The sequence below is a fragment of the Ptychodera flava genome, chromosome 20, assembly GCF_041260155.1.
Source record: "Ptychodera flava strain L36383 chromosome 20, AS_Pfla_20210202, whole genome shotgun sequence".
NCBI lineage: Eukaryota > Metazoa > Hemichordata > Enteropneusta > Ptychoderidae > Ptychodera > Ptychodera flava.
In genome coordinates this window covers 25,831,176-25,845,248 of record NC_091947.1, presented here as the reverse complement: position 1 = coordinate 25,845,248, position 14,073 = coordinate 25,831,176, and the positions used below count along the sequence as shown (strand labels likewise).

Genomic DNA, 14,073 nt, shown 5'->3' with positions numbered 1-14,073 from the left:
GAGAGAGAGGAGAGAGAGAGAGAGAGAGAGAGAGAGAGAGAGAGAGAGAGAGAGAGAGAGAGAGAGAGTTATGGTTCTTTGTTTTGCAGACAGTCTTGTATATTTTGGCATAGATTGTATATATACTATACTATCATATATATATATATATATATATAATATATATATATATATATATATATATATATATATATATTGCACAAAGTAATAATAAACGATTACACCAATATCGTGAGAATCTTGTCATTTAAAGTTACAATCTTACGACTGCTTCACAGGTCTGTTCTCCTCAGTGATTTTGGCAAATATTATAATGATAACATGGCGTGGTAGCTAGCCTAAGCCATGCCACAAGCAAGCATTTAGTTCTCTAACTTTTGACCAGCGAACTGTCTGTCGGTTGACATTTCACAAGGGAACGAGGCAGTTTCAAGAAAGAATAGATGATTCGACCTGGCGTGCACAACAGATGTGAGAGAATGAGACACCAATATCTCTCTGCGATGTAGTCTCTCCTGCCATACCTTGAAGATGGACATCGAGCCTGTGTTTGCACTTGATTTGCACCCCGGTTTGCACCATGAGCGGCGAGCTTCAAGCTCTTGGAAGTTAATTGCAGTGCAGGTTTCAACCTGCGCTTGCTCCGGTCCCCTCCCCCATTCCAATGAGTGTGCTGCTCACAAAATCGTCGAAAATGGGCTGTTGTAAGCACAGGAATTCGAAACCGTCACTGAACTCGGATGCAACCAGTTGCATCAGTGACAGTTTCGCTTGCATTGAGTCGAATGCCTGTGATTGCACGGCTATCATTGGTCTGCAGTACGAGTGCAGTGATTGTGTTTAATTCATTTCAAACTTGAAACTACCCTCGAATTTAGATTTCCATATCAATGAGGTAATTTTACATCCACAGTTTTCCGAACCAAGCATCGTACTTCGACATTGAATGAAAAAAAAGATATCATTTACTATGGAGTCATCTCCCGGAAAAAATCACAGACGAAGAAGAACAGAGTTGGAGACTGAAAATAAAAGTGAAGCCTTGCAATTAAACGTTCGATATTTCGTCGTCTAATTTCCGAACTTGCCACTATACGATGTGCTGATCACATGATCTTATCAGGTGACTATGCTCATTAATAATAATATGCAGACAAAATTCAGAAATTCTGACCGAAATTATTAGCTGACCATATTTTCGTGAGCAGCGCAGCCAGCGGTAGAAATGGGATAGGGAACCAGGCCAGATCAACGCATAGGTCTCCAGGTCTCCAGGCGTGCGAGATCGCGAGACTGGTGTCACACATCAGGTTCACCGACTAAAACGGTGAACAAAAAACATGACCATAAGTGTGTTGTGGACGGTAGGGGCGATAGCAGCCGCAACAGTTTCGTTCCTGGGACTATATAAATTTCTATTTCCCAAAAGGTAAGAAGCGTTTGTAGGTTTGTATGAGTATATCGCGATCGGTAGCTGCAATTGTACGACTGGGGCCATGGGGCCGTGCGCTCATTTATCTGACGAGTTAGCTCTGCTGCCAGCTACCGATACAGGTATAAGTAGTTGATTTTGAGGAAATCAAAGCAAGACCTGTTAAAACTCACTGCAGTGTCTTGCCTGAACTTGCCTGGTCTTCACTAAGTGCATGAAGAGTTTCGAGATGTCAATTGTTAGAGAATACACACCGTACATAGGTATGGCACTGAACACGAACGGATGAGCGACGAAGGTTTGTTGAGTTCCGTACGGCATTTCCGGGTTAAGGGAGCTTTCAGTCATTACGTAATGCGAGGGGGACAGGGGGAATTAGGGGTGGCCCGTCATTTAAAATAATACCCTCCCTACAATCCGTCCGTCTGCTGTCCATATAGCTTTGAAATTGGGTCTATAAGCTTATGTGTTTAATTGGTTGACTCCATTGTCATTTGTAAAAATTATGATCATGTCTGCATATGCAAATTTGTAGGGTTAATTTTCTGATTGTTTGTTGCAAAGTACTTCTTCTGAAAAACACTTATCCGATAAATTTCATGTTTTCTATAGATTAGTTAGGACGACTGCTTTCTGATTTGTCAATAGAGTATAAAAATGGCAATTTTGGGTCAATTTTCTCATTTTGTGTCAAAAGATGTATTTCTCTGAAGCTGCTTATCCTCTCGCTTTAAAATGTTGTTTGTAACTTTCCGATAATGACTTTCTTCCATTAGTTCAAATGGTGATGAAATGTGCACATAGTATTTCAATTTTAAAATGACCTAATTGTCTGTCTTTTGGTCGTCCGGTCAATACAACGACTGTTTCGCAGTAGTTGCCTCCATAATTGTTTTTTTAGTGACGTGCACTGTTCTAGTTCCAGATAGTATCAGATAGGTTGCTGTGTTCTCTTTCAAAGTCACATTTTTACGATCAGTACTTTCTTTTTCATCACAAATAGATCGCACAGGGAACCATGAAAGTCTTACTCTGATTTGTCAGAAATTACCTAGCATTCACAACATTTCAAGTGCCAGCAAATTTAGGTCATAAAACAGCGTTCCTTTCATATGACACAAGGTATAGCTGCTGGTACGATGTGACCTTTCACGTCCATTTTAATACAACAAGCCATACGGAGCATGTAGGCCTATGGTTCGGTGTATGACAATGGACGTGAGAAGCAGAATTTGCTTGATTCAAAGACTTCTCGACTGATTCAAAGCTGAGAGTCTCTCGGTCACAGAATTTGAGTGGAGGCGCTCTTCAGTTGCATGGTGTGCTAACTCGTCACCTTGTTTTCCGTATGCCCAGACCCATCTTCGCTTGCCGAGGTCTCTTGTCAGGGTAGCTGGATGTAACGGACCAGTGCGAGCGGAAGATACCCCAGACCTTTCCCGGTTATCTCACAATACATTGCTTTGAAATTCAACCCTGCAAACGCACTTGGAACAAAACATGATGTATTTTGTTGCATAAATATTGTATTACATTGTCCGGCAAAACAGTTCATGCTGCCATAAAAGTTTGCTACCTTGTGTATTAATCGCATGTATCGGCTAGTGTAGCATTGCGTGCGTTGTTACTCATCCAGGCCTATCTTACTCACCTGACGTTTGCGCGAAAAGCATCATGGGATCGGTAACGACACTAGGCGAAACGTACCAGTCAAGACAGACAAAGAAATGCTCCTTGTTGACAAGAATAGGTACACTATTGTTGACATTGTACTGGCCAACTTAGTGCCACACTCGACCTTTGGACCTGTCTATTAAAATAGACCTCACCTCAGCATCGGGTTGAGGATTTCAAAGCCCTGAGATTCGCAAACGTCAATATCGTCGCGCCAAGCTGCTAATAAGAGGTATCTTGGAGTTTGCTGTGACTTATTAAATGGGACCAGCCTGAAAGGTGTGACTGTCACCACCATCTGGAATCATAGAAATTATGTAAGTCTGATCAAGTCCAACTGCAAAGACACTTCAATTGAAACGATGTCGTGTTTGTAATGTCTGCAATGTGTTTGTATGATGGCTTATTCCGATCGATCTGTACAAAAGCCACACTATCCGTACATGACGATTTAATAATTCAATACGGGGTCGCCATTGATTTCAGAATTTTGCTCTCGCAACAGTCAAATATTACAGGGGTACGCTCAGTAAGACAATAATTAAGTGCTTTACTAGCCGTTGTCGAGATTGATTGTCAGCGAGTCGAACTTTAACACACGCGGAAAACCAGCGTTGGTGTTTCAGCCAGGTAGAATTGTTTTATAATGCCGGTGTCCCGGACAATCGATAATTAGGTCACGACCTCCGTAAACGCACTCTAGGGTACGTAGTCGTGCGAGAGCCCCAGAAAGTGTACTCTTGCAGGAGAAAATATTCTCTTTCCACAGGATCACGATCACTTGTCTTTGAAAATAGCTAAGTTTATACTAACTTCAAAATTTCTGTGTAACACTGCACAGTTTGTGTGCGATACGATTCGACCATCACCTCGAAGTGTCATCGTCAAGACATATGGTCATATCAATACCACCATGAAAAATACTCTCTCTCTCTCTCTCTCTCTCTCTCTCTCTCTCTCTCTCTCTCTCCTCTCTCTCTCTCTCTCTCTCTCTCTCTCTCTCTCTCTCCTCTCACACACACACACAACTTCTTGCCCTACCAAACGACGATTACCAGTGCTGTATGACATTAGATTTGGTTTGATTTGCAGAAAGTAAAATGGTATTAACATAAATTACAAGTGAACAAAATCGTGCTGGGATGATTCGATAACAAAGTAAAACGCGGAGACGTATTTGCAACGTGTTCCAAAAAATAAAAATAGCCATCAACAGACAGCATTTCAAAAACAATTACCCTTAATAAAATCCTGCCAAGTTCTTCCCAGTGTTATAATAGATAAAATAGCTTTCAGGTATGTCGATGAGATTATCGCGAAAATAGTTCAAAAGCGTTTTTCTACGAATTACCGTTTCATTTTTGCATTTTATATTCTGAATCAAGGACATTATGGGCATTCGGTTGCACCACTATACGCGATGTGAGATAGGGTGGGACCATGTAGTATCGCCATACATCTGCTTCAGTATAGAAATATGCCACCTTTTCCGGTTGAAAACTAATCTATGCGCTCACTCAGTCTATTTCAGGTTTTGCACATTTATGGTTTCTGGAGTTCTCGCAGTCAAACCTTTAAGCTAGTACGCGCCTCGAAAGTGAAACACTATATATTTTTTGTAATCTTTCCTAAAGGAAGCTTCCAACCATACTCTCACCAAATCAAGAATAAAAAAAATCAGGGGACAGCTGAAACAAATTTACTGATATTTACCGATATTTGAAATTCAAAATGGCCGCCGTCCCTGTGTTAACTCTATGGGGGAAAGTTTGATTTTCGAAAGACTAATAAGTCGTTGAAACTGTTCTTTCTCGAAGATCTTTAAAATGAGCTACCGCAAGCGGAAGACCAGAAAAGTTTTGTAAAAAAAATTAGTCCGAATATCTCTCTCGTGGAGCATTATTCTACATTGGTTTACGAAGATTAAAATAAGTTTCCAAAAGGAGTACTGTACATCTCCAGTAAACTAAAGAACACATCTCTACTGTTATCTTCGATTAGATTTCTCTTTTAATCAAACTTCAAATATGAATGACTCGGCAAAAATTACATGCGCTAAACTGAAAAAGATGATCGGGTGTTTTTCTAGTCTTGTAAGTTTTCTAGTTTGTCAACATATGAATTGATTCGTATCTCGTCGTAACATATTCGTACTGTGTTGTAGTTGGATACCGTTACCGATAACTTACTGTGCAGGGGAATACGTCTACTGGCAGGAGCTTTACTTCTCGAAAGATTTATACTAAGATTAGCTGTTTCAAGTTGGAATACTATTCATTTCCCTTTGTTTTGCAAAATACAGTTATTTTCCCGAAGTTATGATAACTTCTTTGATACTCGTGTATACTGTCAATACTTGTACACGAGACATTCCAGAGAAGAATGACCGTAGCCGGTGAAATAGTGTGGTGACGCATGCTTGATCAGATAAATCGGCTGCTGTCACTCCATTCCAAACAAACAATATCACCGAACCGGGCCCGCACGATTGTCAAGCTGAACATAAAAAATAGTAATGCGGCCTCTATTTGGAACAATGTGGTTGATGTAATACGACAAACACAATAAGGTTACGACTACTCTTTTTACTTGTGTTTGGCATGGCACATCTTCTACAAATGTTCCAATGAGTGGTGTGTTTCTAATTTTCCCACATTCAGCTTCACACTGTGTCGGTGAAGGTGCAGGGTCGGTGGTATTGTTTGTTCTGGAGTGACATGACATATGTGTTTCAGAACGCTGACTCATCTGTTGTTTCTGTCACTGCCTCTGTAGCACCGTGGCGACCCAGAAACGACCCTCGAACTCAACTTTTCAAAAGAAGTACGGCCCTCGATTTCACTACAACCCCTAGATTCAACGATGTTGATGTGACCTTTCATCAGCTTGGCAAATTTGCCCAGTCGACTCGAGGCATACCAACTTGTATTCATCTATGAATGTTGCGCCACCAACACAAGACTACATTTGATATTAGTTCTTGTCCTCAGCGTTCAACAAATACAATATTCGTTGACATTATATCGATAATGATATTGAAATTTACACTGATTGACATAAAGGATGGGAAAGAACGGGGGAGAGAAATTTAGATTGAATCTGCTTAGTGGCAGGACTAGTTGCATCGCAGTGGCTGTGTTAAATTAAGTTTAGTGTACAGAAATTCATGATAATGTGCCTGGAACACAATTCATAGCCTGGCTGCATGCCCTCGTTTTCATCAGCTATCGTGCTAGATAAACCTTTCTTCAGTCGTGAAGGCGCAAATTAATAAAGGGAAGATGCGTATAAACCGTCTTGTTTTCCGTTTTTATTTAATCCTGTAGTTGGGGCCCGAAGTCGAACTATCACCAAACAGGATAAGACTTCGTCCTTGTACATCAAGATGAAATCCGAAGCACAAACTCGGCTATTTGCTCTTTCTAAGCTAAACTCCGAATACGTCTCGTGACGATTGTAGCTGCAAAGGTGGACGCCTAACATTTTTTCACTTTCTGTCTCAACAGGAGCACAAAAGGATATCCGAAAGACACCGTCATCCTTCGGCACACCGGACGGGCGCGATTTGTTCCGAGTATGTCACCATTCCCAATCAAACTGGAGACTTATCTCCGGTTTGCCAAAATTCCGTATGTGGTAAGTTGTTCACCGTACCAGTGACCGTTTTCCATTGTGAATTTTGACTCTTACGAAATTTTCTCTCCTTCACGCTCTTAGATGATCTGGCCCGAGTTCTTGTCTCTGCGCCACGTACCTGCCGTGCCATCATTGTTCAAGTCGTGATTCGGACATCTCTGTTTGTCTAGGACGTCTGAGTTTGCCCTTCGCAGCCAAGGCTGTCAGTCACGTGCATACCGCTCAGGTTCTGGGTTTTGCATTGTTGAAAAACTGCGCCAAAGACAAAAACTCTGTTAGTAATAGAGTTTTCCGTTGAAATGTTTACGATCCCAATAAAAGCATGTCGTGGGATGGCCTCAGCCTGTCTGGGCAAGTGTCATCTTTACGCTGTTCTCATAGCAAGCAAACAAAAATCATAGTATAAATTCAAATCCTTTCTCTTTCTTTAGTTCATGAATTGAAATTAGTTGCTCTGTACTGTGCTGGCTATAACCTCCATCATCATTACGAAAAACACAGTGGTGTTCCTGCATTTAACCCTTTAGGCCTAAACACCTATATAGGGGTAGCTCTGGTAAGTTACCAGAAAGTCAGGCCTGAAAGGGTTAAATATGTACAAAAGTCACATCTTGTTTTAAGTCTACCTAGTTCAACAATGAGAGTAATTTCTTTTTGTAACCCTTTGAGCAAAAAACATGGACAGTTACGTTTATAGATAACTTCACTGTGTGCTTATAATTAATATCCGATCCAATTTGTCCGCGGCGGTTCCCAGACACTTCGCACCAAAACCACTTCGCACCATACCATCTCGTCCCATACCATTTCGCACCAAAACCACTTCGCACCAAAACAACCTCGTACTAAAACCTCTTCGCCCCAAAAATCACGTCGCCCAAAACCATTGCGCCCAAAAAACAATGCCACTTCACTCCCCAATTTATCGCTAACCGTTAAAAGCTGAAAATAACCAACCACTGCCAGTGAAGTTATAATCACCTTTCTATCATCCCAGGACTGAAATCTTGAAATTGCACACATTTCGAGAAAATGACATCGCATCGTGCAATACCGCGCACGGTACCTGAAATGCACAGGCGCTCCTTAGCTGGGTAGTCTGCTAAGTAGATCGATTTTAAGATCGATCTATTGATCCCGTAGTCGATATGCCCGCCACTGCAACCTAAATACTCTGGTTGTGAGTATTTAGGTTGCAGTGGCGGGCATATCGACTACGGGATCAATAGATCGATCTTAAAATCGATCTACTTAGCAGACTACCCAGCTAAGGAGCGCCTGTGCTGAAATGTACAATTTAGTAGTTTGCGTGTTTCTTTTTTTTCTAATATACCGTATGGTTTCATGGAAGAATAAATGGTTCGTGGTAGCCAAGTTGTAGGTAAAAACAACGTTATGATTCGTGGCATCGACGTTTTAGCCTGCTTTAGGACGAGTTGACGGTACTATACTTTGGGCGAAGTGGTTTTTGTACGAGGTGGTTCTTGGGGCGAAGTGGCGTTGGACGAGGTAGTACTTGGGACGAGGTGGTTTTGGTGCGAAATGGTTTTGGGACGAAGTTGTGTGGGGCGAACTGGTTTTGGTGCGAAGTGTCTGGACCCCTCCGCGGCCATGCTATTTGTGTACTCGTTGAAAACGGCCATACACACATTCATTCATTCATTCATTCATTCATTCATTCATTCACTAATTCCTATACTGGATCCTGCCGATACGAATGATAACAATAACATTGCTTTATATTAAGCCATTCAAAAGCGAAGCAAGTACTATACTCGGAGCTTTTTTATGGAAATGTGATCACCTGACGAGCAGGTCGAGCCAATATATTCAATTGTAGGATATTTGATCGAAGCTGAAGTCAATATATTCAATTGTAGGATATTTGATCGAAGCTGAAGTCAAGATAAGATGACAAAGACAGAGTTGTGCATGTATTACCACTAGCCTAGGGAGTTGTTGGGGTACATTTATAGAGAGTTCATTTAGAGACGCCCCTCGGGAAACCCCATACATATGTGTCTAAAGGTTTATGTCCACTAATCTTGAACAATTGATAGCTCATTAAACGTTGAATAAAGTACAAGATAAAATTTCAGTACAAGAGACACCGATCTTGTTTTTTTGAACTGAAAGCCTCACTTTTCATGCAATTTCTTTCAGTCCGTTTTCAGCACCAAAATGTCACCGAAAAACAAAATTCCGTGGATCGAATTTAATGGAGTGACGATGAGTGATTCCAACTTCATCATTGAATTCCTGAACGATCAGTTCAACGTGGATCTCAGTAAGCATCTAAGTCCATCAGATAGAGCCATAGCCAGGGCCTTTCAGAAGATGATGGAAGAAGATTTTTACTGGTAAATGCTAAATTTTTTTTATAGAAGATATCAGAGAATACAATACAGAGAACTTGATGTAAAGATTAGAGTGACTGATTCAAAGTTTTCAACTACTTTCAAAATGCGAACAGACTAAATTATGATCGTAGAAACTGCCACAAAAGTGTTACATACAAGTTTTCAGAGACGTTCTTTTAGAAGGGAAATTTGGCCCTGGCTGTAGAGTCATTCTACTGGTTATTACTAGAGGAGAGCACGTCCTGGACGTTGTCACTTTTGTTCAACGTTCGTCACACCGCTATGACGTATGCTTGCTGCAGACTCTAAATTACCAACAGACTCACAGGCGCTTGGCACATTGCTGGGATAATAATCGTATTTAATATGTAGAGTTGATTTATATTTAGTAAAAAAATCACCGTACGTGAGATATCAGTGTAGACCTATAGGCCTACATGTTGACAGGCATTATACCGAGTGGCTATGGCTGCCTGGCTCGGGCCAGGCGAACGCACTGCATAATCATCAATGTGTAGAATGTCTACATGACTTGATTATTTAATAAAGAATAACGGTACGTGATATTACTGTACATGTCGGCTAGCTTAACCGAGCGGCTGTAGCTGCAGGGCTTTGGCCCGTTGTCCACTGCTGCACAGACATAACTCAAGGCGTGAAAGCTTTTCACCGCCCGATTTCATAAATCAGCGAAATTCAGGATCTCTGAGCGTTTTCGGTGATAAAAACTGGTCATCGGTCAGGTGGTTGCATAAACAATCGATCGACTGGCCCTTTTGCCTAAAATCATACCTTACCCAATGCTACTGGCGAGAAATCGTCCTAAAATCGGCTGGGCACACCAACCCAGCGCCGGCCATTTTGAATGAGTTGCATGCAATGTATGCGCCTGTGCATACAACCCTTGGCAGATGACGTATTGTCTTTCAATTGCCCTTCTCTCATTGGACGCGTACGTTGCAGGAAGCTTATTCAAAATGGCCGGCGCTGGGTTGGTGTGCCCAGCCGATTTCAGGACGATTTCTTGCCAGTAGCATAGGGTAAGGTATGATTTTAGCAAAGGGCCAGTCGATCGATTGTTTATGCAACCACCTGACCGATGACCAGTTTTTATCACCGAAAACGCTCAGAGATCCTGAATTTCGCTGATTTATGAAATCGGGCGGTGAAAAGCTTTCACGCCTTGAGTTTATGTCTGTGCAGCAGTGGACAACGGCCCAAGCCGGGCCAAAGCCCTGCAGCTACAGCCGCTCGGTTAAGCTAGCCGACATGTACAGTAATATCACGTACCGTTATTCTTTATTAAATAATCAAGTCATGTAGACATTCTGCACATTGATGATTATGCAGTGCGTTCGCCTGGCCCGAGCCAGGCAGCCATAGCCACTCGGTATGCCAGTCGACATGTGGGTCTATAGGCCTACACTAATATCTCATGTACGGTGATTCTTTTACTGAATAATCAAGTCGTATATAGACATTCTACATATTAAATACGATTATTATCCCAGCAATGTGCCAAACGCCTGTGAACAGACTCACTATGCAGAGCCATGCCCCAAAACGGCCACCCAAACTTGGCATGAACCCTGATCCCGGTCCATTTCGAGCCGGGCTTGAAGCTTGCTGTGGACTCTCCATTCCCGTACTCAACCTAGTCTGTCTAAATGTCGTAAGATACCTCTTCGGCATCGTATTCTGTCACAAGATCATTCACAGACGCGTGCGTGGTTGTCACCTCGAATGGTGTATTTTGTCGCGATAACGGACAAGACATCAGACATTGCAATTGTACCTCATTGCATCAAAATACAGACACAAACCGCTACTATATGTATTAGAGTTTATTAGAAAATATCCACTCCCCGTCGTTTGTAAAAAACCATCTCGTGTAATTGAGACAAATTAGTCCAAAATGTGAATCATCGCAGTCACCTCTTGGAGCCTCAGAGGAAATGTGACCAAAATTGATGAAAAGCACAAACGAAATCGCCATGCTCTTCATCCACAGAGGCGGTATAAAACGTGCGCTATTGCGTCATTTGCCAGAGTTTAAATCTGTTGACTTTTCAAGCATTCTCCATGCCAAGATAATGAGTGAATTTTCAAAAACCGTGGCTACATTTTGGAAAAATCGCTATGAGTGAAAAAGTAAGAAATAAACAAAAATAACATCATAACATCCCGTACAAGGAGCCACAACAAAGCGTTCTGTTGTTCAGGTCGCTCTTATTAAGGTTGCTGATATCTTCTCTCACTCTACCATTGTAGGACTATCGCTTACAGCCGGTGGGTGGACTCACGGACACAGCAGATACAGGCTGAAGTCAATCTGCCGAGAGGTTTCATCACAACTCGAATCGTTCCCATGTTGGTCAAACGGAACGTCAAGAAAAGCATGCATGGGCACGGCATCGGTCGTCACAGTGAGAAGGAGATATACCATATCGCAGAGAAGGACTTGAGGGCGGTCTCCGACTTCCTGGGTGAGCATATCCAATACTCGTGTATGCACAGTGTGTAACTGGTTCGGGCGGTGGAGAGTACAATTTTAGTTCTATTCATGGCATTGATTGATATTCGGAAAATAGAAATTAGGTCCTGGACAGTGCTACTCATGGTATATTTGCAAATCTTCACTTTAATGAAGTCCGGGTAGGGTGATTGTCAAAAGGGGCGTCGCGTCAAGGGATTTCCTATCTTTAAACATATGGATATAACAGTATATCTTAATCTTATCCACGTATGTACTGCTGCGATTTGGATTTCTTAAAACTGTATTTCTCCAACACTGATTTTACAACACAGGTAACAAGCTGTTCCTATTTGGTGACGAGCCCTGTGAGGAAGATTGTGCTATATTTGGACAACTGGCACAAGCTCTTTGGCAACTTAAAGACTCGCCTCAGGAGAAACTCATCAAAGGTTGGAATTTTTTTTTCGTGGAATTTACGTTTTGTCGATCGCCTTCTTGCGTACTGAAATTGCATCACCCATATCGGAGTGGACCGTTCGGATCATTGGAGGTGGGATAATAGGAGAAGACTTGAGAACTTTTCTGAATAGGCACAATATGCACGCCTTTCCAAGAATTCCACAATGATTTTGCCTTTCCATTTACGCAAATAGTTAATTGGCTAAAACGGGAAAGCTGAATATTTTCTGCACTTTTCCATCTCGGTTTTTAGAAACTGGATTGAAAGATATGACAGTGCAATAGTGGCTGTTGAACTGTTAACATTTTATACGGGTAGCTTATCGATTGACTGATTTGTTTGTTTGTTTGTTTGTTTGTATCAGGCGACTGCAAAAACTTGCAAGACTATTGTCACAGGATGAGAGATAGATTCTGGCCAGACTGGGACCGTTGCACCATGGGAGGAACCGTTGAACTAAGGGGTTTCGTCTATTACCCCGAATCGGACCCAACGGTGTACAAACCGAACCACGACTGACATTTCCCGTGATTCTCTGCTTCGCAATAATTACTGTGCTCACAGCATTCGCTGTTTTGTAAAGTTTAAGGGGTTATCACAAGAGGTTTGGTCAATATCGCGTCTTACTCAAGTGATGTGTCCACGTCCGCAGCAACGAGTCAAAATGCGGACACTATATCTACCAAACTTCGTGTAATGTAAAACATAGGGCCTGAAAGTGTAAAATGAGTGGGTTTTTTCCGTGTTGTGAAATATGACCTTAGATCTTCACGAAAGTTATATGGCCCTCTAAAACTCGGGACGCCGAATCAACTCGCGTCAGCTTTCAAGACAATGCTCAATCTAGTGGCCGCTCTGCAGAACGAGTAACATTACGTCATCTGTGCATGAAATGCTGATACAGTAGCCACAGCAGTTAGTTCGTCTTAAAGAATTATACATGTTCTTAGACGCGCCCCCCCCCCCCCGATTAGGGAAAACTTGAAGTGAGTACAGCGTCGTAACTCGTTCATTGTAATGAATGTGCAAATTTGTTGCAGTACGAATAAATCTTTACAAAGGTATTTACATCGTCTGCTCGTTAGGTTTCGCTACTGGCTTGCCTAAAGAGAAAATGTAACTTTTAGCAAATATCCTGGAGGTCTTGAAGAGACTGACTTAAAAAATTAAGTGTGTATCTTCCATAGCTAAGTTCCAGCCAACTGGATGTAATTTCCAATGATGTACACGAATACACCACATAATGAGGCAATTGAATCAGCGGCAGGAAAGATCATCAAACAATTACACAATCAAGCAACCACCAACGAAATACATGATAGCTCTGCTAGAGATAATCGTAAAATACATCACATTTGAATTCAACAATGAATTCTACCGGCAAATATGTGGATGCTCGATGGGGTCGCCTTCTTCGCAAGAAATAGCAGATATTACATTTCACGAGACAGAAATGAGAATAATACAGAAACACAAACAACAAATACCGACCTGGCTGAGGTTCAGGGACGATGTTTTTCTGATTTTCATCGGAACACAACACGAACTCATTGAATTCATATCAAACATCAACAAAATGCATCCTACTTTCAAATATTCGTTTGAAAGCTCTCAAGAAATCACATATTTAGACCTGACTATCTACAAAGGTCATCGATACAACGAAGAGAATGTTCTTGACATCAAGACACACACAAAGCCAACAGATACATTCCAGTTCTTACAAAGAAACTCATGCCATCCGGCAGCAACATTCAAAGGTCTGATCAAAGGTGAAACATTACGATACATCAGGACATGTAACAACGAAACCGATTTCACACAGAAAGTCACACAATTTAGTGAAAAATTACAAGACCGACAATATAAAAAATGAAAGAGAACGCATTATGAGAGAGACAGATCATAAAAGCAGAAAAAGACTGCTTGAACTGTGCCTACAACAAAAAGAAAGACAGAACGCCACCAACAATACAGTAGTCTCCATAACAACATATAGCCCGTACATCGAAACGACAAAAATCAAGCAAGCCCT

The 14,073-nt window shown here is 41.6% G+C and overlaps 1 protein-coding gene across 2 annotated transcripts; it reads left to right on the top strand.

Moving 5' to 3' along the window:
- The first annotated feature begins 1,232 nt into the window (after positions 1-1,232).
- Positions 1,233-13,102, top strand: LOC139120418 (failed axon connections homolog). Of its 2 annotated transcripts, none has more exons than XM_070684820.1 (6): positions 1,233-1,429; positions 6,613-6,742; positions 8,906-9,102; positions 11,374-11,588; positions 11,911-12,027; positions 12,403-13,102. In XM_070684820.1, the coding sequence occupies exons 1-6, from the start codon at positions 1,341-1,343 to the stop codon at positions 12,555-12,557; spliced, it is 903 nt and encodes a 300-aa protein (XP_070540921.1). In that variant the 5' UTR covers positions 1,233-1,340; the 3' UTR covers positions 12,558-13,102. The 2 variants fall into 2 exon arrangements, with proteins under 2 accessions (XP_070540921.1, XP_070540922.1); XM_070684821.1 differs by lacking the exon at positions 1,233-1,429 and adding an exon at positions 3,190-3,423.
- Positions 13,103-14,073: the final 971 nt, after the last annotated feature.

Excerpts from the sequence above, each read along its gene's own strand:
- LOC139120418 (XM_070684820.1), top strand. The coding sequence starts at position 1,341 with ATGACCATAAGTGTGTTGTGGACGGTAGGGGCGATAGCAGCCGCAACA. Across the intron at positions 6,743-8,905 it reads TTGCCAAAATTCCGTATGTG|TCCGTTTTCAGCACCAAAAT; the intron begins GTAAGTTGTTCA and ends AATTTCTTTCAG. Across the intron at positions 12,028-12,402 it reads TCAGGAGAAACTCATCAAAG|GCGACTGCAAAAACTTGCAA; the intron begins GTTGGAATTTTT and ends TGTTTGTATCAG.